The sequence below is a fragment of the Periplaneta americana genome, chromosome 5 (genome assembly GCF_040183065.1).
Source record: "Periplaneta americana isolate PAMFEO1 chromosome 5, P.americana_PAMFEO1_priV1, whole genome shotgun sequence".
NCBI lineage: Eukaryota > Metazoa > Arthropoda > Insecta > Blattodea > Blattidae > Periplaneta > Periplaneta americana.
Window position 1 is genome coordinate 168,323,468 of NC_091121.1, and position 26,283 is coordinate 168,349,750.

The 26,283-nt window shown below is 35.5% G+C and overlaps 1 protein-coding gene across 2 annotated transcripts in view; it reads left to right on the top strand.

The window, feature by feature from the left end:
* Positions 1-317: 317 nt before the first annotated feature.
* LOC138700275 (uncharacterized) overlaps positions 318-26,283 on the top strand; it is a 585,867-nt gene continuing 559,901 nt past the window's right edge. For both annotated transcript variants that reach the window (XM_069826779.1, XM_069826780.1), the window contains exon 1: positions 318-1,514. In XM_069826779.1, coding sequence (XP_069682880.1) covers positions 1,223-1,514 — 292 coding nt within the window. In that variant the 5' untranslated portion in view covers positions 318-1,222. The remainder of the gene's footprint in view (positions 1,515-26,283) is intronic.

Sequence of the window (26,283 nt, forward strand, 5' to 3'; positions counted from 1 at the left end):
TAAGAGAAGAAAATACGAGCACCACATCAACGTTTCTACCTTTTTCTCTTGTAACAATAGTAATATCAGACGAGAAACTATTTCCATATAAGAGAACTGGAGGTTGTGCAATTAGAATGATGTATCAAATCCTAGACGAAAGAAAGATCCATTAACATTTCTTGTACGCAATTCTAGGAGACTACTAAACTATTAAACATAATACAGCTGCTGGTCTGCAAGTTGAGGGGGGAGAGGAATGGAAGTTGCTTTGCGCGCGCTACGAGTCAGCGAACGAATGAAAGGTAGAAGAGGGTACACGACCAGCTACTAGACAGTTCACATCTCACTACGGAGCTGGTCGGACGTGTCCGTCGCTTAACTGTCTCGTTACTATAGCGATCGCTCCCAACCTTGCCGATCACGTGACGCGATCTCACATGTACTGGTGTATTGCTTAAGTTTTAACTTTGACATGTTAGAAGATGAAATGCATGCAGCAATTACAGTCAGTTAGGTATGCAAACAAGACAATTTAAATTCTTGGATTCGATTTTTAATTTTAACGGAACTGGGTATAACAGACAAGACAGCTTCTGAGTGATAGACAATTACAACTGAATGACAATGATGTGCGAAAATGACAACATTAACACGTGTTTTGTTAACTCTCATGCAGGAATTTATCAATCGCATATCATTACCGTTGATTATGTGAATAGGTGTTTTGGTGATTAATACATTTTTCCTTGCTACTTCCCAACACATGATCTGATTTAAATTTAAGACCTTTTACAGTCATTTTACAATAAATAACAGCAGAATATTTATGTGATCTAAAATTACGAATTATATACAGCAGTAACTAAATTATTGGTGTAGTTCACGTGACAATACAAATACAAAAATGTGTAAAATGAATTTCTTTTTTCTGCGTCATGTGTTTGAAGTCTAGCGAAATACAACTGAATTATTTAGGCCAAGGTTTAATCTTATTACCTCCAACTCTCTCAAGTTAAACAGAGAATTAATTTTGAGCGGGCACAGAAGTGTTACTGAAGTTTTTAGCGTGTGTATCGTGATTTACCACGAAACTTAAACTCCTGAAAAAGACTTAGTATTCCAGTATTTACTCAAATTCTTGCTGTGGTGAAGAATGAATTGTTAAAGTAGGAAATTGGTGGCGATACGTCAGTCACTAACTGTTATATTGTTGCCATCTACTGAAGAGAGAACTGTCAAAATGTTGGAGAGAAGGTTTCTACGCCTGGCATTGTTGCCGACCCTCTTTCTGCTGTCGACGCTTTCAACGATGATCAGAGCGACAACGGAAGTGTCTGCCGATCCTGAGATTGCTGTTCAGAATGTATTTCGGCAGATACTTAAGATTAGACCACCGAATGAGCCCTTATCTACGACAGGGAAGATCATCACCCCTCCGAAGCACATGTTGGAGTTGTACCAGAAGTACGCAGCGGGAGGAGGGCCAAAGAGGACAACGGGAAGTACTGTCAGGAGCATTCTTCCGACCAAAGGTAAGCCCGGAAGTTCATTATCATAAGCATGTTGTAGAGTAAGAGTTATTGATTGATTTTTGCTTCATTATTTACTTTAAAGGCACTTGCGTTTACCGTGTTTGACCTACATTAGTGGCAGCGTTTGACCATAGGGATCGTGTCGCATTGTATTTACCTTCTTCGTAAATATTGCGAGTTAAAAGTTAGGTTACATTATTTATTTATTTATTTTGTTAATAATTGTAACACAAAATATAATATAAACAGAAAAACTTTAGCCCGCCCCTGAAAGAGTAGAAGTCGTGAACAGGGGCGGATTCCTGAATTGAAATTAAAAAGTATATAATACAATTTGTCTTATGTCTACTACACAATAAGAATATACAGGGACATCACTTTATTTTTACCAACATTTTTAACATTAACCTGGCTATACTCGGAAACACTGTTGCCCTCTTCCATTACAGGAGTTTGATGTTACTAGTGCAATATGTAAACAAATCATTTTACTAGGTATAGGAGGAGAGAAAAGTAGTGTATCCATTTATGTTGTAGGGAAATACGATATTACGATTTTCAGTTTGATAATCACTTTTACGGAATTTAACAAAATACAGTAGAGTAGTAACATTTTTTTTTTCAAAAACTCAACTTTTCAGGCGGCTATGTTCGTTATGTAATGTCTACTTTATTTAGCATATTAATTATTGATGTTAGCATACAATATAGAGAGTGCATTTAAATTGAGGGGGTCGCAAGTAAAGGCTGTAAGTGCACTTAAGTTACTTTTGAGAAAATGGGGTTTAAATATTTAAGCTTTCGTAAAATCGGTAAAATTTTTATTTAAATTTTAATGTGTGATGCGATTAAAATATCCCTTTGCCACTAAAATTTTAGATACTTTTGCTTACACTGGATGCACTTAACTCATGTTATTACAAATGTCACTAGCATTCCTTTGCTTCTAGCCACCTCAATTCAAAAAAAGCTAATCCGAATTTTTAAACAAGTTGCTGAAAATGGTTGCCGTTCATTACAATGCAGGCTTCAATTCAGTACGCATATTATTAAAAACATCTTGAAGCATATTCTCTGAAATTGAATTTATCGTTTCTTGAATATAATTTTTTAGTACGATATTATTAATATAGGTTCTTTCTTCTATAGAAAACGCAATCATATTTATGAAACACACTATACACTGCAGTGTTTACTTCACTGCTTGAAGACTTCGAATGCAACAGCGGCCGTAAGTTTGTGTGTCTGACGGGAGCAAGGACATTAGTGAAGGGGTGAGAGTGAAGTACATTCAGAAATGCAGGTACAATAAAAATGCAAGTAAAAATAAAATGATGTCCCTGTATAAATTCAAATTTACAATTTTTCAATTTTTATAAAATCCATACATAACTTTTTTAAATTTAATATTAGAACTATTAGAATTGACAAGATTAGGATATTTAAATATAAATTGTTATACATTCTTGGGCCTAAATTACTACTTGTAGCAGTGTTGCATTTTGGTTCAAACAATCTTAAAGAATTCATACCTTTTGTTTCATAACTATGAGAATACAATTCAAAATTATTTCGATTTTTATGTATGAATTTTATTAATACAATATGATAAATTTGTCTTTTGTTAAGAACAGTAAAGTCTAAAAACAATTTTTGAGATGGAAAATCAATAGGTTTATGAAGATATATTTTAATTATTTTCCTCTGTAATAAATAAAGTGGATTAAAATAGGATTTAAATAAGCTACCCCATCCTATAATTCCACACATAATTACCAATTGAAATAAAGTTAAGTATATCGTGCGTAATAAACTTATTGACAAGTAATTCCTCAATAAAACAAAATAATATATTATTTTACGTAATTTATTACAAAGGTAATTATTGTGCTGGTTCCATTTTAAGTGATTGTCGAAAATTATGCCTAAATACTTAACTTCAGAGGACTCCTTAATCGGACATTTACACTGTATAAGACAACAATCAGAATTATGTAATTTAATACTTAATATAGATATAGGAGGTTTGTTACATTTTTCAGATAATGAGAATTGAATAATTCTGGTTTTATTTTCGTTGATAGAAAGATAATTTATGTCAAGCCATTTTTTTTTTTATTAATTGAAGTCCATTATTTGAATTATTATATGCATCATATCAGGTTTTTCCACCAAAAAGTAAAACTGTGTCATCTGCATAAGAATAACGAACACCAATGTATTGTTGGAAGTCAATTTTCAATAAGTCATTAATATAATAGGGCCTAGAACTGTGCCTTGGTGAACACCTATATTAATAATTGAAGGTTGACTTGAATAATTGTCAATTTTCGTTATTTGAATTCTGTCGTTAAGATAGGATTTTATTAAGTTTCATTTTGAAATTTGTTTTAATACGTTAATAAGAAAGTCCTGATAACGATCTCCAGTTAATCTCTGTGGTAGCACGTATGGCCCTTAATCTATCGCCAACAACGCCTGCCCATACGTTGATTGAGATTCGGTGCTGATGCCTTGTTTCTTCAACTGCATGGGGATTTTCATCAGCCTACACAGGCTGATTACGAAAATTTACAACACCACCTCTGCTGAACCCCGCTCATATCCGCAACCAGGCTTTTGTTTTCAGTATTCCTTGCGACGTATCAGTGTTCCATGCCAGGGGTGTCAACTACGGTATGATTATCTGGTAGTCTGCTGTATTGTAGGGCAGAGAAATGCATTGCCATGAATGGACGTCATATTGAGCACCTCTTATGAACAAGTGTTCAGATCTCAGAAAGTATGTGTTGTAGGACCCATGTTTATTAGACATTATTTTCGTGTTTTGATGCATACTATCACCTCCTAAAATATAGGGTACTTTTTTAACACTCTGTACATGTTCAGGAATGGATTTCAAAGAGTTGGTGCAATTCATGTAAGTTTAATGAACAATTTCTTCTAATTGATTTATATAATTCCATCGCATACTGTAAATTTTGAGCGATGATTTAGTTGCATGAATCTTGTAAAAACTGGAATTAGAAACCGCCTTTCAATAAAAAGAGTTAGCACTCTGCTAACAATAAATCTTGAAAGGCATACCAATAAAGAATTTCAGTGTTTAGAGTGTCCATAAAATAACGTATTTTAATATGATATAAATTCAGCAGCAACTGATTCTAAATATACCTACGTCTATACTTCACATATTGGAAAATGTGAAACATTTAATATATTTAGGGGTTACTTTTTCAATGAACGGGAGATGGACTAAGCATGTTGACATAACGAAACACAAGTGCGGGGTAAAGAGTGCAGAGGTATTGAAATTGATCACTAAAGTGCCAGATATTCCTGCAGCAACATTGGAGCTAGTATATGGATCTGTGGTTAGATCATCTATGTTGTATGGGGCGGAAATTTGGGGTTGGGAAAATGCGGGAAAACTAAATAAGGTACAAACGGACTTCCTGAAACGAATATTTGGAATTGACAGAAGCACAGCTAACTTCGGGGTGCTAAAGGAGTTGGTGCTTCAAAACGAAGTAATTCATATGAAAGTTAGGGTGTTAAAATACTGGTTAAAATTATATTTGGGGATCAGTCGCTTCTACGGTCGATTTGCTACAAAGTTCAACAAAGAGAGGGTTGGGAAAAGGGGTGGGTTTATAATTTTTTACGTAAGTATATCTAGAGTGTGGTGAGGTGGATTAAAAGTAATAAAACTCCAAGAAAAAATTTACACAACTTTTTGTTTTGTGTATTTTATTAATTTTATCTTTCTGTACAATTATTTATAATATTGCACAAACTTTTCGCAATTTGCACAAACATAATTTTTCATTTGCACATTTTTGCGACAATAATTGTAAACAATAATAATAATAATAATAATAATAATAATAATAATAATAATAATAATTGTAAACAATTATTGTTTATTTTATATTTTAAACCCTGCTCTAGTTCACCTGCACCGGCAGATTTAACATAGGTAAATGAGCTAGGTAGGTTTGCTGTGATCTCTGTAAAACGGCTGAAGGCAGGGTTGCCAGATGTCCCAATTTGACGGGACATATCCCGATTTTCAATATAAAAGTCCCGCCGATTTCCGCTTCGATTCGAGGTGGGACGCAAAAAGTCCCTACTTAAAAAAATTAACATCACTTGTATAATTTTATCGTTACCTAGTAACTATTTTCTTCTAGGCCTAAATAATTTTTAATTTAAATTAATTTTCTTAACAATGTAGCTTTGTACATTGAAAAAAAAAACGAATATTTTGGCAAGTGTAATGTTTGTAACAACGAATTCAGAGGTGAATATGATATTTCTAAACATTTAAAAAGAGACGTTCGTTAGAAATCCTTGGCACAGAGAATGGAAAAAAGTTTCTTGATAATGCTAAAGTCCAGTGATAAATATGTAGGAAGCTCTAAAAATGTATACTGTATGTTAAATGACAGGTTTGGAGCAGTAATGTGCTAAGGCACAAACTAAATATGTATTTAGATATCAATACATTTTGCCATTGTTGTCAATAGACTGAGAAATTTATGCAGTTATACTACCAGCGCTCTTCGTGCGCCTCTGACTTTGAGTACGTCTCAGAGTTGGGGTGAGTCAACGCAGTGTCTTTCGTTCGTTCGAACTCATGCTTATCATCACGGTAAGTTAGTCCTCAGCATTTGGGTGGTTGAAAGCCACTCCTTTGACTTCGAAACACAACTATCTGCTAAAGAAAAATTGAAAGACATTACTTACTTTGTTACAGAAAAATTGCACTATTTTAAAGACATTTTATTTTCTGTCTGTAAAAAATACACCTAATATAACATTGACAAGTATCAGCCTTTTTATTTTACTATGTTAATATGATGGTGCAGTACGTTTTTGTTTTACATGATTTTTCATTTCGTATATTGTTGCAGTGAGTAACAAACCACATTTTCAAATTTTCAAAGGAGAATGATTACGTGTTGCTAGAAAACACAGTCTTATATCTAGAAAAACTTCGTTCTACTTTTGCAGAAACAGTGAAGACATATTTGAAATATTTTACACAAGCATTATTTATCTCAAAATCTGTATCATTATTACAGATTTCCTCATTTGAAATTAAGTCACAAATTGCGTCCTCGGCATCTCGCTATTATTCTTCTTTACAGACGTTGAATGTTGCCTGTTACGAATAGCCGTATTCGGTCGTAATGTAACCGATCAACTAAAGTTCACTGCTGAACAACACACTGAAATCCCCCACCCCAACGCAATTACGTACCGGTACCTAAAGTCAGAGGCGCATGAAGCGCAATGTAACGGCATACAATTGAGCCGTTCAGAGCAGAATTGGTGTAAGTAAAACATGGGTAATGAGGGTTAAAGTAAACTTTCTGTAAAATACAGCGCAAAGCAGCAATTAATATTCAATTTATTTAAACTATCAGTAGTCTGTGGACAGCAAGAACGCCATATTAATTGCTACTTTGCGCTGTATTTTACAGAATTTTTACTTTAAACCTCATTACCCAATTTTGACTTACACCACTTTTGCTCTGAACGGCTCAATTCTTAGCCCTAGTGATCAAATTGATACAAAATATTTAAATTTAAATGTTTATCTTTCTAAGGAATTTATCTCATATTCTATAGGGATCCCAGCCTGTAGTTCCATATTCCATTATCAATCGCACTAACGTTAGATATGCTATTCATGAGGCCAAGGATGTAGTAAGGTTAGAGTGGGTTAGATGAGGGAACAAGTGACAAAAGACCTAGGACTGTGATAAAGCTAGAGTGGGTTAGATGAGGGATAGGTAAATTAATGCCGCCAATGTAAACAAACACTGCTTCTTGTTGTGCTGAAAATTATGAGTGAGGAGCGGATTCGTAAGTTTAAGACCAATATCCTGCTCCTGCGAAATATTTAAATCTCTCCAGCATCTCCTCGATCATTGAATATTTCGTCGACTCTTTGGTAGATAAAAATAAACTAAAATCAAATAGTGTTTATAGATTCTCTTAGCGTTTTCAACTACATTTGTGTGTTTGTATTCCATGTCTCCCATACAATATTGTATACATTTCCGTATTTCTTTTACTTTCAGTCCAGCAGAATCTCACTAACAACTTAAAATTAATTTCATAGACGTGAGAGATAATGGAGAGAAAAATGGGAGTATAAGGGTACAGTGCATCAGTTATACATCGATTTCAAAAAGGCATATGACTCTGTTAAGAGAGAAGTTTTATATGGTATTCTTATTGAATTTGGTATCCCCAAGAAACTAGTTCAATTAATTAAAATGTGTCTCGGTGAAAAGTACAGCAGAGTTCGTATAGGTCAGTTTCTGTCAGATGAGTTTCCAATTCACTGTGGGCTAAAGCAAGGAGATGCACTATCACCTTTACTTTTTAACTTTGCTCTAGAGTATGCCATTAGGAAAATCCAGGAAAACAGAGAGGGCTTGAAATTGAACGGGTTACATCAGCTGCTTGTCTATGCGGATGACGTGAATATGTTAGGAGAAAATCCACAAGTGATTAGGGAAAACACGGGAATTTTATTGGAAGCAAGTAAAGAGATAGGTTTGGAAGTAAATCCCGAAAATACAAAGTATATGATTATGTCTCGTGACGAGAATATTGTACGAAATGGAAATATAAAAATTGGAAATTTATCTTTTGAAGAGGTGGAGAAGTTCAAATATCTTGGAGCAACAGTAACAAATATAAATGATACTCGGGAGGAAATTAAACACGGAATAAATATGGGAAATGCCTGTTATTATTCGGTTGAGAAGCTTTTATCATCCAGTCTGCTGTCAAAAAATCTGAAAATTAGAATTTATAAAACAGTTATATTACCGGTTGTTCTTTATGGTTGTGAGACTTGGACTCTCACTTTGAGAGAGGAACATAGGTTAAGGGTGTTTGAGAATAAGGTGCTTAGGAAAATATTTGAGGCTAAGAGGGATGAAGTTACAAGAGAATGGAGAAAGTTACACAACACAGAACTGCACGCATTGTATTCTTCACCTGACGTAATTAGGAACATTAAATCCAGACGTTTGAGATGGGCAGGACATGTAGCATGTATGAGCGAATCCAGAAATGCATATAGAGTGTTAGTTGGGAGGCCGGAGGGAAGAAGACATTTAGGGAGCCGAGACGTAGGTGGGAAGACAATATTAAAATGGATTTGAGGGAGGTGAGATATGATAATAGAGACTGGATTAATCTTGCTAGGGATAGGGACCAATGGCGGGCTTATGTGAGGGCGGCAATGAACCTCCGGGTTCCTTAAAAGTCAGTAAGTAAGTAAGACGTTATGAAATTGGTGATAGTGATACTGTATTATGGCAAAACGAGTCCGAAAATTTGCCAGGAAATTACCTGACATTCACCTTACATCTGGGAAATAATTTAGGAAAGAAACCAACCAGGTAATCGGTGGAAGAGGGACTCAAACCCACACTTGAGTGCAGCCTCTTTGCTAAAAAAAATCAGCAATTTATATCCATATTTTAGTGTTGTTTTTGATTTCATGCTGTAATCACATTTTTGTAAATACTAAAACTATTAAAAAGCACATTACCCTTTTCACCTGAGCTAATTTCAGTTCATCGTATATAGTCACCGGCGTACCTTAGTCGGTAGGAGCTCTTGCCTGTTGATCCGTAGCTGCGTTCGGGAGTCGATTCGATACCCATTCGGGCTGTTTATCTTGTTGGTGTTTTTTTAGAGGTTTTCCCCAACTGTAAGACGAATGTAAGGTTACCTATGACAATGGTATTCAATCTATGGTACGCGAGGTTGTCTCTACAGGTATGGATCTCACAGACTATATAAATGTAAAAATGTTATTTATTTTATTATACTTGTTGATAATTATTGCAGTTAGAAATTTTCTTACAATATTAACTCTTATCTGTCATAGCTTCTGTAACAGTTTAGGGCCCCTTCAGACGAGGCCACTTTTAGTGGCGCTACTAAATATTTGTAGAGAATTTTTCAGTTTTCCAGTGAACATGGACGTAGAAGGAGATATACAGGGACATCATTTTATTTTTACTGACATTTTTAATATAAATCTGGCTATACCTTTGAATTAACGGATCGAGAACCGGAAACACCGTTTGCTACCACCTTCCACGACTGGAGTTCGATGATACTGGAATAAAAATACAAACAAATCACTTTACTAAGTACAGGAGGGAAGAAAAGTAGTTCATCCATTTATGTAAACTAGGAAATATCGCAATTTTGAGTTTGATAATTTTCATTAGGTTTTTGTTTAATCATAATACAGTACTGTATTAACAATAAGTGTTTTTACTCACGAACTGAGCTGTCCGTGCGAATGTATTCATTATGCAGTGTATATTATACTGTCTACACACATTAGCTACAATATAGAGAATGAAGTTAAATTGAAAAATAATCATAATATGGATATTTAAACACATTTTTGAAACTGGTGGCCGTTCATTTCGACTATTGTATCTAATTCCAATTATTACCTGTTTCGTTCTCCGTACTAGTAACTCATGTTGAAATAATTCTGTATCTACTCTATAAAAGAGTAGGCCTACCTTACGTACTGTAAATTCAATCTTCACTTCTGCCCGACCCGCACAGATAAAATTATTTAGACATGCTATCTACTGTCCTCCAAGTGGTTATGTCACAGGATCGTGGAAAGGGGGAAAATCACGTGACAGTTAATTACTCAACAAGGCCCTTCTATTTAAGTTATTTTAAACAGTTGTATAATATTAAGTAGACGTCCAATTCCTAACAGAAATTATTGTTTTCAGAAAAGAGCTAAGACAGCCCAGCCACTAGTCCTTACAGAGGGGCGAGCAGAAGCAAGGGGGGGAAATCGGGATGCGACGTAGGCAAACGGACGACAGTACATGTGCGAAAATATGATTCAATATTGAAAGCTCTTTCGTCACTGGAAAACGCGAACATATTTCTGAACCATACTATACTCACTAACTCACTGCGGTGTTGGTTCTGTGTGCAGGACAGTTGGAATGTCATTAGTAGAGGGGGTGGGAGTGAAGTACATTAAAAAACTCGGGTACAATAAAAATTGAAGTAAAAATAAAATGATGTCCCTGTACTTTTGGCAAATTGCTCATACGGAGAAAGAATAGACGTAAAAATAGAAGAAGAGTTTGAGTCCATCCATTGGTTTTGGGAAGACAGAATCGAGGATTATTCCATCCTTTGTTTGATGATTTACATCAGGACAATAAAAATGTTAATTTAAAATTACGCAAATGTGGAACGATATGGCATAAAACATATTTTTGTTTACTTTTTAAGAATTAAAAATTAAATACAACAGGCACCAAACATGAAACCAATCATAGCACGTACGAGTAATTCAACCAATATACTAGAAATAGGTGTCTGTAGGGGATGGCAAAATCAAAAGTCGTGGTTTAATTGAACCGAGGTTGGAACCTGAGATCAGCTAATTTTTAATATCTTTATTAATGTTTTATTTAGTACATTAATTTAGATGCGTTATTTTATTGTAACGTGAAATAAAGAGGATTTTACTACATAAATAATATGTCCGTAATTCGTACTAGTCCAGGAATTTAGTAGTCTATTATTATTATTATTATTATTATTATTATTATTATTATTATTATTATTATTTAGCGTCTGAATGAAATGAAGGTGATAATGCCGGCGAAATGAGTCCGGGGTCCAGCACCGAAAGTTACCCAGCATTTTATCGTATTGGGTTGAGGGAAAACCCCGGAAAAAACCTCAACCAGGTAACTTGCCCCGACCAGGGTTCGAACCCGGGCCACCTGGTTTCGCGGCCAGACGCGCTGACCGTTACTCCACAGGTGTGGACTTTAGTAGTCTATGGTTATGTTATTATTATTATTATTATTATTATTATTATTATTATTATTAATATCAATATTATTGTCGTTATTCTTCATATCATAATTGGAATCTCCTGGTAGTGGGGCAGAGAAGGCCTGACGGCCTTATCTCTACCAGGTTAAATAAATAAATACTACTAATAATACTAAATAAATATCATCGTCATTCTATATTATTCTGCCGTGACATATTTTTCTAATTATTTTTTTTTCTGTCGTGACGGTGTAGGGTATTGGTGGCCCAACAGTCGTACGTTAGCAGCGCTACTGACGCGCGTTCGACGAGTTACTAATGCGCGTTCGCAGCGCCACTAACTACAAGTGGCAGCATCTGAAGTAACACATAATTAATTACTATCATTATTGCATCAATAAATATCGCATGTATAATAATAATATTTACTTAGAAATGGCAATACTTACAATAATGATAATAATAATAATAATAATAATGATAATAATGATAATGATAATAATAATAATAATAATAATAATAATAATTTATGTGCATACAAGTTTATATCTGAAGTTATTTAAATTATAATTGCAGTGAAGTTTGGAGTACGAAGGTAAAAAGAAAGACGGAGGACGCTGGAAGCTCACCAACTATCGTGTTTTTTTTTTCCATCTAAAGCGTAACAAAATAACGCTAGAATTACTTCGTAAACGCACCGCGAAAAGCATGAAAAGCGCACAAAATTTTCCTTCTCACTTTTACAGACTTCAGACTGCCTACTGCTAACCACAGATAAAAGAATATAATTGTAGTTACCAATAGGCTTAAAGTATATGGTTAGGAGTAGGCGTAGTGAAACATTTTGTGCGTTAAAATCTTGTAGTCATGTAGAGACACACGTTTCTGTTTACGAGCAAGTTTAGTCGACTGACCTTCTTTAGAAACTGTAATCGGCTGAAAATTTTTCTGAGGTACTCCTCCTGAAATTTACGAATATGGATTTCATTTGCTGCCTTCTTGTGGTCTGCTTTCTGCTGGCACCTGGCAATTGCGAAAATGTTTCAGCCTGAAATTTTATTAGTACATCAATGTACTGGATTGATGGATCAGAAATACAAAAATTCTTCTTGAGATGCTTGCGGAACCATTCGGCTCCATTAGTAGTCCGAAGTGTGTGTAATCCCGTGTAAGTTTGAAGTAGAGGAGGAAAGGAACTATATTCCGCGACATAGGTTTCAAAAATGTAGTCGAAAAGTTGGTAACTCTGCTGTCCATTTGCGGTGAAACGTTGATTATTTTGCGCATAGCGTTGTGCGCTTCTCATTGGTAGATTTTGGTGCGCTTTCATTACTGCGTAAAAATCTACGTGAATGCCCTTTCAATGCCTGGCTAAAAAAAATGTCATTTTGAGGGTACGCTAGAAAAAAAAATGGAATATTTATCACTGACTTACGGCGAAGTCTCGGCCTCATCACTATAATAGCCTTATAGTTGATACTGCGTCGTTAAATACTACTACTACTACTACTACTACTACTACTACTACTACTACTACTACTACTACTACTACTACTACTACTAATTCCGAAGCTGTACTTGGGCCGGTTACTTGGGTGGATTTTTTTTTTTTTTTTGGAGTTTTCCCCAACTGTAAGACGAATGTCAGATTATCTGTTTTCAAATCCTGGCTTATCTCGCCAAATATCTTTTCTCGATCACCAATTCAACCGAGGCTAAATAATCTAGTAGGCCTACGTAGTTGATACAGCATAGTTAATATCCGACTAAAAAGATAGTAACATAATAAATATCCAATCTATCCCATACGAAAGCAATTTACTCGTATGTCAGATTTTCTTCAAGTAGGCGTATGTGTTTTTATATACCATTTTAATTTAAATGTACGTCAATTTTTATACTTTCTATAATCGAAGAGTGTGATCCGAAAACACGTGAAGTCCGTTTTTATGAAAGGACGGGGCTAGTTTTTTACTCACCGATCTACGGACTGGGCGAGTTTTCAAGTGACATGCATAATAACACAAACTTTTAGACAAGGATTGGCGTTTTTTTTGGAAGGAAACTTGCTTAAAATAAAATGATAGAGGTCTCAAACATAATCATATATAAATAATAAAACATGGCCAAATGGACTAAGCGAGTTTTGGAATCATTCTTGATTTGGAAACATTATTTCGTCGTTGTTCCTGTAATAACTCCTATGTGCAAAGTATATAATTTTTCAGTAAGAAGAAAAAACACATTTATTCATCCTATGGCAGCCGTACATAGGAGACTGTGAATTCTTGCATTTTCGAAACACAGAAATATAATTACATATAGGAGATTTTATTATTTGCTATATCACTATTTAAGTTATTTAATAGAGCAAAAATCTGAAAATCGATAAATACGTCACATAGGAGTTATTGCAGGAACAATGACGATTTGTAGTTTACACATCTCATTAAGTTAAAAATTACTCTGGGTTCTGAATTTGTATGTTCTTAGGTGTTACTTTGAATAAAATAATACTGTATATTTAATTATGTAGCATTATTTATATCTCAAAAGCAAGTCATTTTCTTAATGTTATGAAAATTTACAGAAACTTCAATGAAAAACGAGCAGACTTTCTATGTTTGTAAAATATTATAATATAGTAATATATATATTTATTTAAGCTGGTAGAGATAAGGCCATCAGGCCTTCTCTTCCCCTCTACCAGGGGATTACAACTACAATATTAAGAGTACAATTATAATTAATATTACATTTACAAATACAATGAAAATGAAAGTACTAAAAGATTAACTGATTAATAAAGGCTGGACAGTTTATTGTAGAAGTTAAGAACAATCAAAGATTTCTTTAATTAAAAATTAAACCTAGAATAATGAAATTAGCTTATATAGGGATGAAATTACCGGATATTGAAATATTTTGTGCTAGAATAAGATAACATGTACATCAAATTACACAGTTAACGAAATAAGAATTAATAATTCTATTTAGGCTTGGAGATTTTTAATCCCTGCCAGCAGAACAATCGTACGTGCTACCTGTAACCTTCAGTTATTACGCCACAGGTTTCTTCGTCTAAGAGTGGGATCTTTTCTAATGGGATTTTCTCACGTAGAAACAGATTAACTGACAGTGTAGTGCAATCTGAGACGAGATTGCTCTCGCTCTTCCTTACATGTATCATGCCATGCCGGCTGAAGAAGACAGTCGTGGCAGCATTCGGATCTGGAAGTGTTTTTTCACAGCGATATCAATCTATTGATGAGATAGAACAGTACAGTAAATAACCATTTCTCATACTTCTTCCAGAATGCATATTCAGTCCTTAAATTCCGTAGAATATAATCTGCATAAGAATTGACTTTTGTATTTGACTTTTTAATGTATTTTTTTAACTTGTATCTATTTCCGCGATTTTGTTGATGATTCATTATTGTCTATACAGGGTGTAAAAAAGTGTGTTACAATGCTCGGTGGTAGGTAGATGGGTACCATGTGATCATATTTTGTTAATAAATCCATGTCCAGAAACGCTTTGATTACGTGCTAGCGTCTCTGAAATGTGGAGGAGGACGTAGGCAGTACGGGTCACAAAAGCTAGGAAAGTAGTAAAAAAGACAATTGAAATATTGTAAGTAAACAGCATTTTAATCAACTACAGAAGGTACTCCAAATGGCTGCCATCAACTTCGATACATTTTGTACATCTGGTTATGTTATGTCGAACTCTTGGAAAGATTCCCGGCATATCTCGGATAACTCCAGCTGCTACTTGAATTAGTGACACAAGATCTTGTGTCTCCACAGGAGTCTCGTACATCAGGGTTTTTCCTGTACTTCCAGAAAAAGAAACCCAATGATGTCAGATCAGGTGAGCGAGAGGGCCAGGCTATTGGGCCTCCACGTCCAATCCATCTGTTGCCAAAGGTGTAATTCAAGTGGCCACGTACCTCATGATCGAAGTGTGTGGAGCGCAATTATGCTTTAACCACAGTCTAGTATAGACAGTCACGAAGCTTGAGTTTATGAGGGTGCTGAGAACAATAGACTGTGCAGGTACTATTTCGCATTGTCTGTAATGAGGCGATAGTAGCGATCCTAGTGGTTAGCAACTATCTATGGCTACATATTTACTACGTATTGAGCTTCATGACTATATACTAGACTGTGCTTTAACCATATCGCGGTGTCTAATGGTTTGTTTACTTAGTCATCCCCCTCCCGTTTTGGAGGCTCTAGCGCATAAAAAAGAGCCTCTGGACATGGGTGCAGTTTCAATTTCAATTGACTTTTTTACTTCTTTCCTAGCTTTTGTGATCCTCCACATTTCAGAGACGCTAAAGCGTTTATTTACATGGATTTAAACAAAATATGATCACATAGTACCAATGTACCTACTACCAAGCCTTGTAACATATATTTTTTTACACTCTGTATAACTTTTATCGTCGGCCTCGGTAGCGTAGTTGGTATAGCGCTGACCTTTTATGCTCGAGGTTGCGGGTCCGATCCCGGTCCAGATCAATGACATTTAAGTGTGCTTAAATGCGACAGATTCACGTCAGTATATTTACTAGCATGTAAAAAAAACTCTGCGGGACAAAATTCCGGCACACTGGTGACGCTGATATAACCTCTGCAGTTGGGAGCGTCGTTAAATAATCCATAATTTTTTTTTAACTTTCCTCACCCGTTCTTCATAGTATTCTTTTGGTGTTGTGATGAAATTTGTAACATTCCATTTGTGGTTGAGGTTTTTTTTTTTCGGGGTTTTCCCTCAACCCAATATAAGCAAATGCTGGGTAATTTTCGGTGCTGGACCCGGACTCATTTCATCGGCATTTTCACTTTCATGACATTCCGACGCTAAATAACCTAAGATGTTGATAAAACGTCGTAAAATAACCTACTTACTTACTGGTTTTTAAGGAACCCGGAGGTTCATTGCCGCCCTCACATAAGCCCGCCATTGGTCCCTATCCTGAGCAAGATTAATCCATTCTCTATCATCATATCCCACCTCCCTCAAATCCATTTTAATATTATCTTCCCATCTACGTCTCGGCCTCCCTAGTTTTTCCCTCCGGCCTCCCAACTAACACTCAATATGCATAAAATAACCTACTAAAATAAAAAAAAAACATTCCATTTGTACACACTCTTTTGTCTTGATTATTTTATTCATATCCCCTTTTATACAAGGTGAATCGTAATCGACAATTTCAAGGGGTTATTCTTTGAGATATTTCAAACAGAAAAGTTTAATACAATTTTGCTTGTTTTTGCTTCCTTTTTGTGTTGTTTTTTACTTGACATACTGTTACTAATGCCGATTGTCTACAAAGGCGGGGTCCCTAAACTCTTCCTATCCTATGGCCATATGTTGTCTGCAATAAGAATAGGTTTACTTATCCCTACTGCTACCAATTCCGATTGTCTGCAAAGGTCAGAGCCTTAACCTCTCGGTATTGTGTGGTTCTCCGACAAGGGTAACTTTACTTCTTAGTACTCTTCTTATGTTTGCGCTCTTGAGCGTAATTTTATGTTTGTTTTCAGCAGACCTTCTTTACACTGTTATAAATTACGAATATGGTATTATGCAATTTGACGTAATGAGTGAAGTATTATAAATAAAATAACACAACGTTAGTAAAAAAACAAATTAAATACGTGCAAGTACTCTCAGTAAAAACATTAAAACTGAGAAGTTTATTATATTTATGGACCAAGAGAAAAAGCATAATTCGCGCTTACTATTGCTAGCCATAAAATGTTAAGCCTTGCTCTGTGAGATTTCTTTGTTCATTGTAATAATAATTTCTAGTGAAATGAAAAATTCTAGGAAACGTTTTACGAGCAGTGCCGGATTTAGGCCTAGGGCGAACTGTCTAGGGTGGAAATTTCCAGGGAGCGGCATTTTCTCTCTCTCTCTCTCTTCCTCTTTTTTTTTTATTTTTTCCATTTTCATTTTGCAGTGAAATTTGTTTTTAAAATACTTGTTGGTAAATCTTTTCTGAAGTTTGTGCTTGAACACTTTGTGGAAGTCGGATATTATTTTGTTATCGCATTGTCGTGGTTGTGGCGAGAGTAAAAGAAAAGTGTGCAGCTGCATAGTGATATCACAGTCTAGTATGTACATTCACGAAGCTTGAGTTTATGATGGTACCAGGAACAATAGACTGTGCAGGTACTATTTCGCATTGCCTGTAATGAGGCGATAGTAGCGATCCTAGTGGTTAGAAACTATCTATGGATGCATATTTACTACATATTGAGTTTCATGACTGTATGTACGAGACTGTGGGTATATTGTAATGCCGGTATCACGTTATTATACTACGAAACTGCTTAAATTTAACTTATTGTATAAACAAGAATGCATTCATTGATTCTAGTTCACGTTAACACTTTGTTTAAAAACTTAAAATTGTTTAGTCGACACGTTAAAAATGTTAACATTTATTAAAAAAAAGGTTATATACCTTGGACAGACGGCCCGTTTCAACGCGCCGTTGCGTCTTCATCAGTGTCCCACGAACTAGGTATATAACCTTTTTTAATACATTTTAACACTTTTTAACGTGTCGACTAAACAATTTTAAGAGTGCATTGTTGAAAATAAAATTGGACATGTGTTTATTATATTATCGTTATGAATAGTAACCACAACTCTTATTACATTTCCAATATAATATATCGTGAACAATACTATTTAATCACTTTCCAGCATTATGCACTATATAATTCGATATGAAAGGTTTATGTCGCAAAAAGTTGGAGTTTATTTTTCAATTTACTTTAAATACTTCCTATCGAAGTAAGAAATACTCGTAATAATTATACCAACAACAAAACCACAGCTTGCCTTTCACAAATCAGTTTTGTTTCAACAATGAATATTATGTTTCTTTGCATCGAGTCTGACGTGCTTCGTCAGATCGACTTGATGACATCATCAATATTTTCTCCGTGAAGAAAGTGCGAAGGAAATCTTTTTAATTCACAAGTAAAATGCATGTATTTTGATTCTAGCAATTTATTGTTTTCTGAATTGTAATATTTCATTTAAAACTAACTTAAACTAAACATGACCTGTATAATAGCTGCTCATAAACTGTTTGTGAGAGTTGGGGGGCGGCAAATTTTAGCACTGCCTAGGGGAGGCACTATACCTAAGTCCGACCATGTTTACGAGTGGCATTTGTACCTGTACTTTGGATTTTAGCACTGCCTAGGGGAGGCACTATACCTAAGTCCGACCATGTTTACGAGTGGCATTTGTACCTGTACTTTGGATTTGGTTCTAAAGTTTCAGAGTTAATTTAAACTCAGTTTTTGCTTCCCTTGTAAAATTTTCTTTTTGGTGGTTAGCAGGTTTACACTGTAAGCCGACGATATTGAATTCCTGTTTTATTCTTTATCTACTGTCCAATCCTGCAACAATGCAATGGTTCGGTTACGCTGCACGTGTGAAAGCTTTAATTTAAACCAATGGTTTGCGATCGGTGATAATGCTGAGAAGCACCATTGTGTAACAGCGCTTAAAATGGTACTTTGTGTGGTTTTGTGCTAGTTTTTTTTAATGTATTGTAATAAGTTAAGCTATGGGACAAACGCTGTGGATTCTCTGGCTTACTTGGTCCTTAAAACTCCGTAGTAGAAATAATATGGTTTGAATTTCCTGAGAAAGAACTGTCTCCTATTGCTACAGGGTCGGTGAGCAGAAAAATCATGACGAGGACAAGTTAAACGTCTCTCTTGTACAGGTTCATCATTTTATTTTTACTAACATTTCTAATATTAACTTAGCTATACCTTTGGATTAACTGTTGAGAACCGGAAACACCGTTTGCTACTCCCCTCCACGACTGGAGTTCGACGATACTGGCGTAAAATACAAACAAATCACTTTACAGGTATGGGAGGGAAGAAAAGTGGTTTATCCATTTACGTAAACTAGGAAATATTGAAATTTTGAGTTTGATAATTTTCATTAGGTTTTTGTTTAATCAAATACAGTACAGTATTAACAATAATTGTTTTTACTCACGAATTGAGCTATCCATTCGGACGTATTTATTATGCATTTTTTATTATACTGACTACAGCACATTAGCGTAGAATATAAAGAATGAAATTAAATTGAAAAATAATCATAATCTGGATATTTAAACACATTTTTGAAAAAGGTGGCCGTTCATTTCGATACAGGCTTCAGTTCTTTTGTGCATATTATCGCCTATTATACGTAATTCCAATTACCAGTTTTGTCCTTCGTACTAGTAACTCATGTTGAAATAATTATGTACCTACTCTATAAAAGAGTACGTTACGTACTGTAAATTCAATCTTAACTTCTGCCCGACCCTCCAAGATAAAATTATTCAGACATGGTAACTACTGTCTGTCCAAGCGGTTATGTCGCAGGATAGTAGAAAGGAAGGAAATAACGTGACAGTTAATTACTTAACGTTGCCCTTTTATTTAAGTTATTTTAAACAGTCGTATAATATTACGTAGAGTCCAATTCGTGACAGAAATTAATGTTTTCAGAAAAGAGCTAAGACAGCCCAGCCACTAGCCTTTACAGAGGGGCAAGCAGAAGCATGTGGGGGAAGTCGGGATGCGACGTAGGCTAACGGACGACAGTACCTGTGTGAAAATATGATTCAATATTAAAAGCTCTCTCGTCACTGAGAAACGCGAACATATTTCTGGAACGTACTATATTCAGTAACTCAGTACTGTTTACCATATGCGGCCTTGGTTCTATTTTGAGGACAGCTGGAACTTCGTTGGTAGAAGGAGTGAGAGTGAAGTACATTAAAAAACTCGGGTACAATAAAAATTGAAGTAAAAATAAAATGATGTCCCTGTAGAAATTTGCCCCTGCAGCATGCATTTGAACTCGACAAGATATGAACTTGAAATAGGTACTAGTGTGGAAAGCCAATTTTTCTGTATAATAAAACACAAGTTTATCTTTAAATCAGAATTCAATACGGCGATTTGTGTTTCCGATAGCGCTTCCAAATGTATTTAAACCTGTATTTAGGGACAGGTTAGGGTTTTGTTGGAACAATAACCGAATACACATAGCGACTCTGACAGGTAAGGGATTTGGGGTTTGTGACAGGTGACGTCACGACTACTGTTATTCAGTAATCTAGTTCGAAATACAGCCTGTGGGAATTGAAATTGCGAATGAAAGAGATAGTTGAATCATGTAAATTTATGTTCACTGTTAATTTTGTCGATACTGTAATATTTACGAAGTAAATATAGTACGTATAAAACTTATTAGCCTCTGTTAATTTGGGAATAGGTCACCAAAGCCCCGTATAATAGAAACTTTATTTAGAGTAACCCCCACTCTGAATGCGATATTTTAATATTAGCATATCTGGAAATTAATACTTCAGTAAAGAAGTAAGTAGGGTAAAGTTGCCTAATTCCGTGATACTCCTAATCCCGTGATATATTTTTAAGTGTAATGTCAGTCAAAGCTTTGCCGTTCGACCATAGCGTCTGACATCTTTCTCGGAAGAGTGCATCTTTCGCCTACTTTTGAGACATTGGTGAACTTCCTAGCAAGATACCCAATCCCGTGACATTCAGTAAAAAGAAAAAACGTATCACGGAATTAGGAAACTTTACTCTATTGCTATTTAACAGAGTAATGAAATAGCTTAGCATAATAATAAAAATGTCATTGTCTTTTCTGTTTGCTCATTGATAGTACGATAATGTCCAAGTTCTGCTCTGTGACCTCGTCATTTAGGGATGTAATAAGAGCGTGTGCCAAAAATATTTGAGTTCGGATCTTCGGGAAGGAAGAGGCGAGATAGAATATGACACAAGAACAACAGAAATGTAATGGATGTCCAAAATCTGGCATTATGTTTTCATTTTTCATTTCATTTATTGCATATCATAGATCTTACATTTGCATTGAAACTTTAAGATGTTAACAAGTCAAAATTTTGCAAGATTACAATTTTTGGCTAGATGAAGTGAGGTGAGGCCGTGGATTCGCTAACAGATTACCTGGCATTTGCCTTATGGGTGGGGAAATCCTCGGGAAAAGCCAAACCAGGTAATCAGATCAAACGGGGATCGGTAATTTTAAATATACGATGGAAAGGTATGAAGTCATATCACTTAAATAATCCCCTCAACTAACCCACTGACCTTGTCACATACTCCCTCCGTTCCAAAATATGGTATAGTAACATACAAAATAAATTTGATTATTGCGTATGCGCGCACGAAATGTTTCGCGGTGTGGTATTCTGTTGAGTAGTGAAGGGACTATCAGACAGTGCAGTTGTGAATGTTTCTAATCTTCTGCAGTGCATCAAACTATAATACGAGGCGCATCCAGAAAGTAAGTTTCCCGATTTTTTTCCCCTTGAAAGTAAACGTAATTAGCCGTGTCAATTGCGCATGCGTAACAGATCTATGACGTATCAATCATATGCCAGCCGGACAGGTCCCGCCTGGTGCCAGTAGCGTGGCAGCAGTGGTCCGAAATGGAAGCTCTTATTCCTTCTCCCGCCGCCTGCGAGGTTCGGTCGGTGATAAAGTTCTTTAATGCACAAAGCATTGCGCCAATTGAAATTCATCGGTAGCTCTGTCAGGTCTATGGGCCGAACATCATGAGTAAGCAGATGGTGCGTCGCTGGTGTAGGCACTTTTCCGAAGGTCGTCAAAGTGTCCATGATGAAGAGCGCAGTGGGCGACCGTCCCTCATCAATGATGATCGTGTTGTGCTGGTGCGGCAGTGCATCATGGAGAACCGTCGCTTCACGATTACGGAGCCGAGCAGCCATTTTCCGCAGTTATCGCGATCCTTGTTGCATGAGATTGTCACTAAGCACCTGCTGTTCAAAAAAGTGTATGCCAGGTGGGTGCCGAAAAACCTGACACCCGAACACAAAATGCAACGTTTAGGAGCAGCACTGACATTTCTGCAACGGTATCATGATGACGGCGACGAGTTCCTCGACAGGATCGTCACGGGCGATGAGACTTGAATTTCGCACTTCACCCCGGAAACCAAGCAGCAGTCAATGCATTGGCGGCATAGTGGATCTCCGGTCAGGACGAAATTCAAACAGACGCTGTCGATACGGAAAGTGATGTGCACGGTGTTATGGGACTGGAAGGGCATTCTTCTCATTGACTTCCTTCCAAGAGGTGAAACAGTGAACGCTGACCGTTACTGTGAAACACTGCGAAAATTGCGACGTGCCATTCAAAACAAGAGGCGTGGAATGCTTACTGCAGGTGTTGTGCTCCTCCATGACAATGCTCGTCCACATACGGCTCGGCGCACAGCAGCTGTTTTGACGGAATTTGGCTGGGAGTTGTTTCATCACCCACCCTACAGTCCTGATCTTGCTCCCAGCGATTTTCACGTTTTCTTGCACCTCAAGAAATTCCTGTCCTCCGGTGAGCGTTTTGGCAACAACGAAGAGCTGAAGACGTCTGTCACACGCTGGTTCCATTCACAGGCGGCAGAGTTCTACGACAGAGGGATACAAAAGTTGATTCCACGATACGACAAGTGTCTCAATTCTGATGGTGGCTATGTTGAAATAGCTGAAACATTACTGTACCTGTTGCCAGTAAATGTTTTCCTGAAAGTGTGTGTTCTTTTTTTTTTAAATAGGGAAACTTACTTTCTGGATGCGCCTCGTATTTAAATAGTTCATTTGAACAACAATTAAATGGGCACCTGCTGTGATGTTCATGTTGCAGAAAACATAAAACCAACCCAGTCAATTTTGAATAGAACATCTAAGGGTAAACAGTCGTACAAAAACGGGTTGTAATTTATTGCAGTTGTTATGTTAATTTGCCTCTCTCAAAGTAATGTTTGTTTTTTCTTGTATTAATTTGACATCACACAGAATTAAATTTTCCTAATTTTTATGTTTTTCTTATGTTAATTTATCATAAAAAAGTAGGCCTAGACCTGTCTAGAAGATGTATTAAAGTTACATTTTATTACTGAGAACTTTAACAAATGTAGGCTATACCATATTTTGGAACAGAATTAATTACATCTCTCTATACCATATTTTGGAACAGTGGGAGTACTTTTTTATGGGTGAGATGGGTTAAATGGGGGGGGGGTAGCTAAGTGACATTAAGCGGAAGTATGTGACAAGGTTAGAGGGTTGGTTGAGGTGATTATTTAAGTGATACAAGACCATGCCTTTCCATCGTATCTTCAAATTACCCAGGGATCTAACCCCAGTCCGAGCGCAGCTCCGGATCAGTAGCCTAGCTTGTCTGCCGGCTGAGCTACGTTGGTGGCTCTACAAAAAAATATAGACTACAGTACATAACAAACAGATGATTAAACTTAGAAACCTAAAGCATTAGACCTATTCATCATTTGTGCTATAAAATATAATACATAACAAGTCAGTAAATTCAATTTAAAAGCATAAACAATTCAGTCAGTTGAGATATACAAAAACTGATAATAGCCTACATATCATGCAAGTTACTTCAAATTACAAGCATGAACAATTCATCATTTCAGCTATACAAATTACTATTTAATTTAAAGTATACACAATTCATCAACCGAGCTAAATAAAATATACAATACATAGTAAACAGATTAATTCAATTTACTAGCATATTTTAGTTGAGCTATACAAAATTTACATTTACTTTCAAGTAGAATAATTCAATTTACAAGCATAAACAATTCGAAATTTGTATAGGAGGTACGAATAGGTGGAAATTTGGTGATGTCTTGAACTGAGAACTTTGGCAATAGAGGACGCGAATATGGCAAGACGCTGTCAAGAATTTCAATATTCTTTTAATAATGTATGATTAATGTAGGCCTACATTCTTTATGATAGTTTAAATAGTAAAAATAGTGTATTCTAGTGTACATAGTGTAAATAATTTAAATTGTAAATATTAGTGTAATATTGTTAAAGTGGTCCATGTTTTGTACTGCCCAACTTGACCAAATAGAAGTCGCGCGAGCAGCCAGCCAGTATATTTACGTGCGTCGTCACTTAACCTTGTAGCCTCGTGGAACAAAGTATGGTTCCTAACAATAATATAATAATGATATCTAGGTTAACTACAAAACTGATCTCTGCACCTTGCAAAAGTTATAGGGAAAATCAACGAGATAGTTTCGCCACAATCGTTTTCGTTCACGGTAACTGTAAAGTCACATGATGGATGTTCTACGCATGCCTCATATGTATTATCGTTACCAGAAATCGTGATGTGATGATATGACAATTCCATTCGTTTATCGTGAGCAGAATGGAGCAGAAAAGACTGCGTTTCAACATTAATGAAGACTTAATATTAGTGCATGAAATAATTGAAACTAATCCCTATAAAAATGAATCTGTTGAAAGGTGTACATAAGAAAAGAATGACTCAAACTGGAAAACCTCTCTTACTGCCGACATTAAAGAACATATGGATCATCTTACTCAAAAATTTTAAATTACGGTTTATTTAACGACACTCGCAACTGCCGAGGTTATATCAGCGTCGCCGGTGTGCCGGAATTTTGTCCAGCAGGATTTCTTTTACATGCCATTATTTATTTATTTATTTTATTGCTAGTAAGTTTGAAATGAATACAAGTTAATAAATACAATGAAAGATAAACTAGCCCACTCCTGAATAAGTAAGACTCGTGCTCAGGAGGGGATTCCAATACAGACCAAAATAAAATTAAAATTGAGAGTGAATACAGATTAAAAAGTGTTTAATTTGTTTAAATCCAAACTATAAATCCAATACAATTTTTTTTATTTTTTTATTAATTTGGATAGGATTCGTGGTTAAAATAATATTGGAATACAATTTTTATAATAATCTGGGACCTTGACTCATCCTATGATAAAAAGCTGCATTGGTTTTACATTTTGGTCCACACAAACGCAGAGAATTCATATTTTTAGTTCTATATTTATGTATATACCTTTCAAAGTTATTAAAATTTCTATGAAAATATTTTAATTAAATAAAATAATACATTTGTTTATTATTGAAAACTTTCAAGTGTTTAAACAACAATTCAGTTGGGTATTCTTTCTGCTTTTTTAAACAAATTTTTAAAACTTTTTTCTGTAATAAAATTAACGGATAAAGGTTGGATTTATAAGTTTCACCCCAACCTATGATACCATACATAAATATAGATTGAAATAATGTTAAATAAATTATAAGTTACGTAAACAGTTAATTGACAAAATATTTCTTAGAACAACAAAGTAACACAATGTTTTGCGTAATTTATTACAAATATAATGAATATGATTATTCCATTTTAAATGGTTATCAATAATTATACCTAAGTATTTAACCTCATTAACGTCATTAATAACTGAACAATTGCAGTTTATATCGGAACAATCAGAATTATGCATTTTAATTTGTAGTATAGATGAAATTGGTTTATTACCTTTATTATTTAAAGACAATGGGATAGCTATTGTAGTAAATCTAGTGACATGAGCCTGTCGCATTTAAGCACACTTAAATGGCATCGACCTGAGCCGGGATCGAACCCAAAACCTCGGGCACAGAAGGCCAGCGCTATACCAACTGTGCCACTCAGGGCGACTATCATCTTATCAAACTGTGGCGGAATTCTGACACTGCAAATTTACAAAAATAAGTATAAAATAATGTAAAATATAAAATCGAAATATTTCTTTCATAAAATACAAAATTAGTGTAACGTACGAAACAAGAAACAAAAGAGATTCACAACAATTCAACAATGGTCTTAGTTTTTTATTATTATTTATTAGGTTATTTTACCACTCTTTATCAACATCTTAGGTTATTTAGCGTCTGAATGAGCTGAAGGTGATAATGCCGG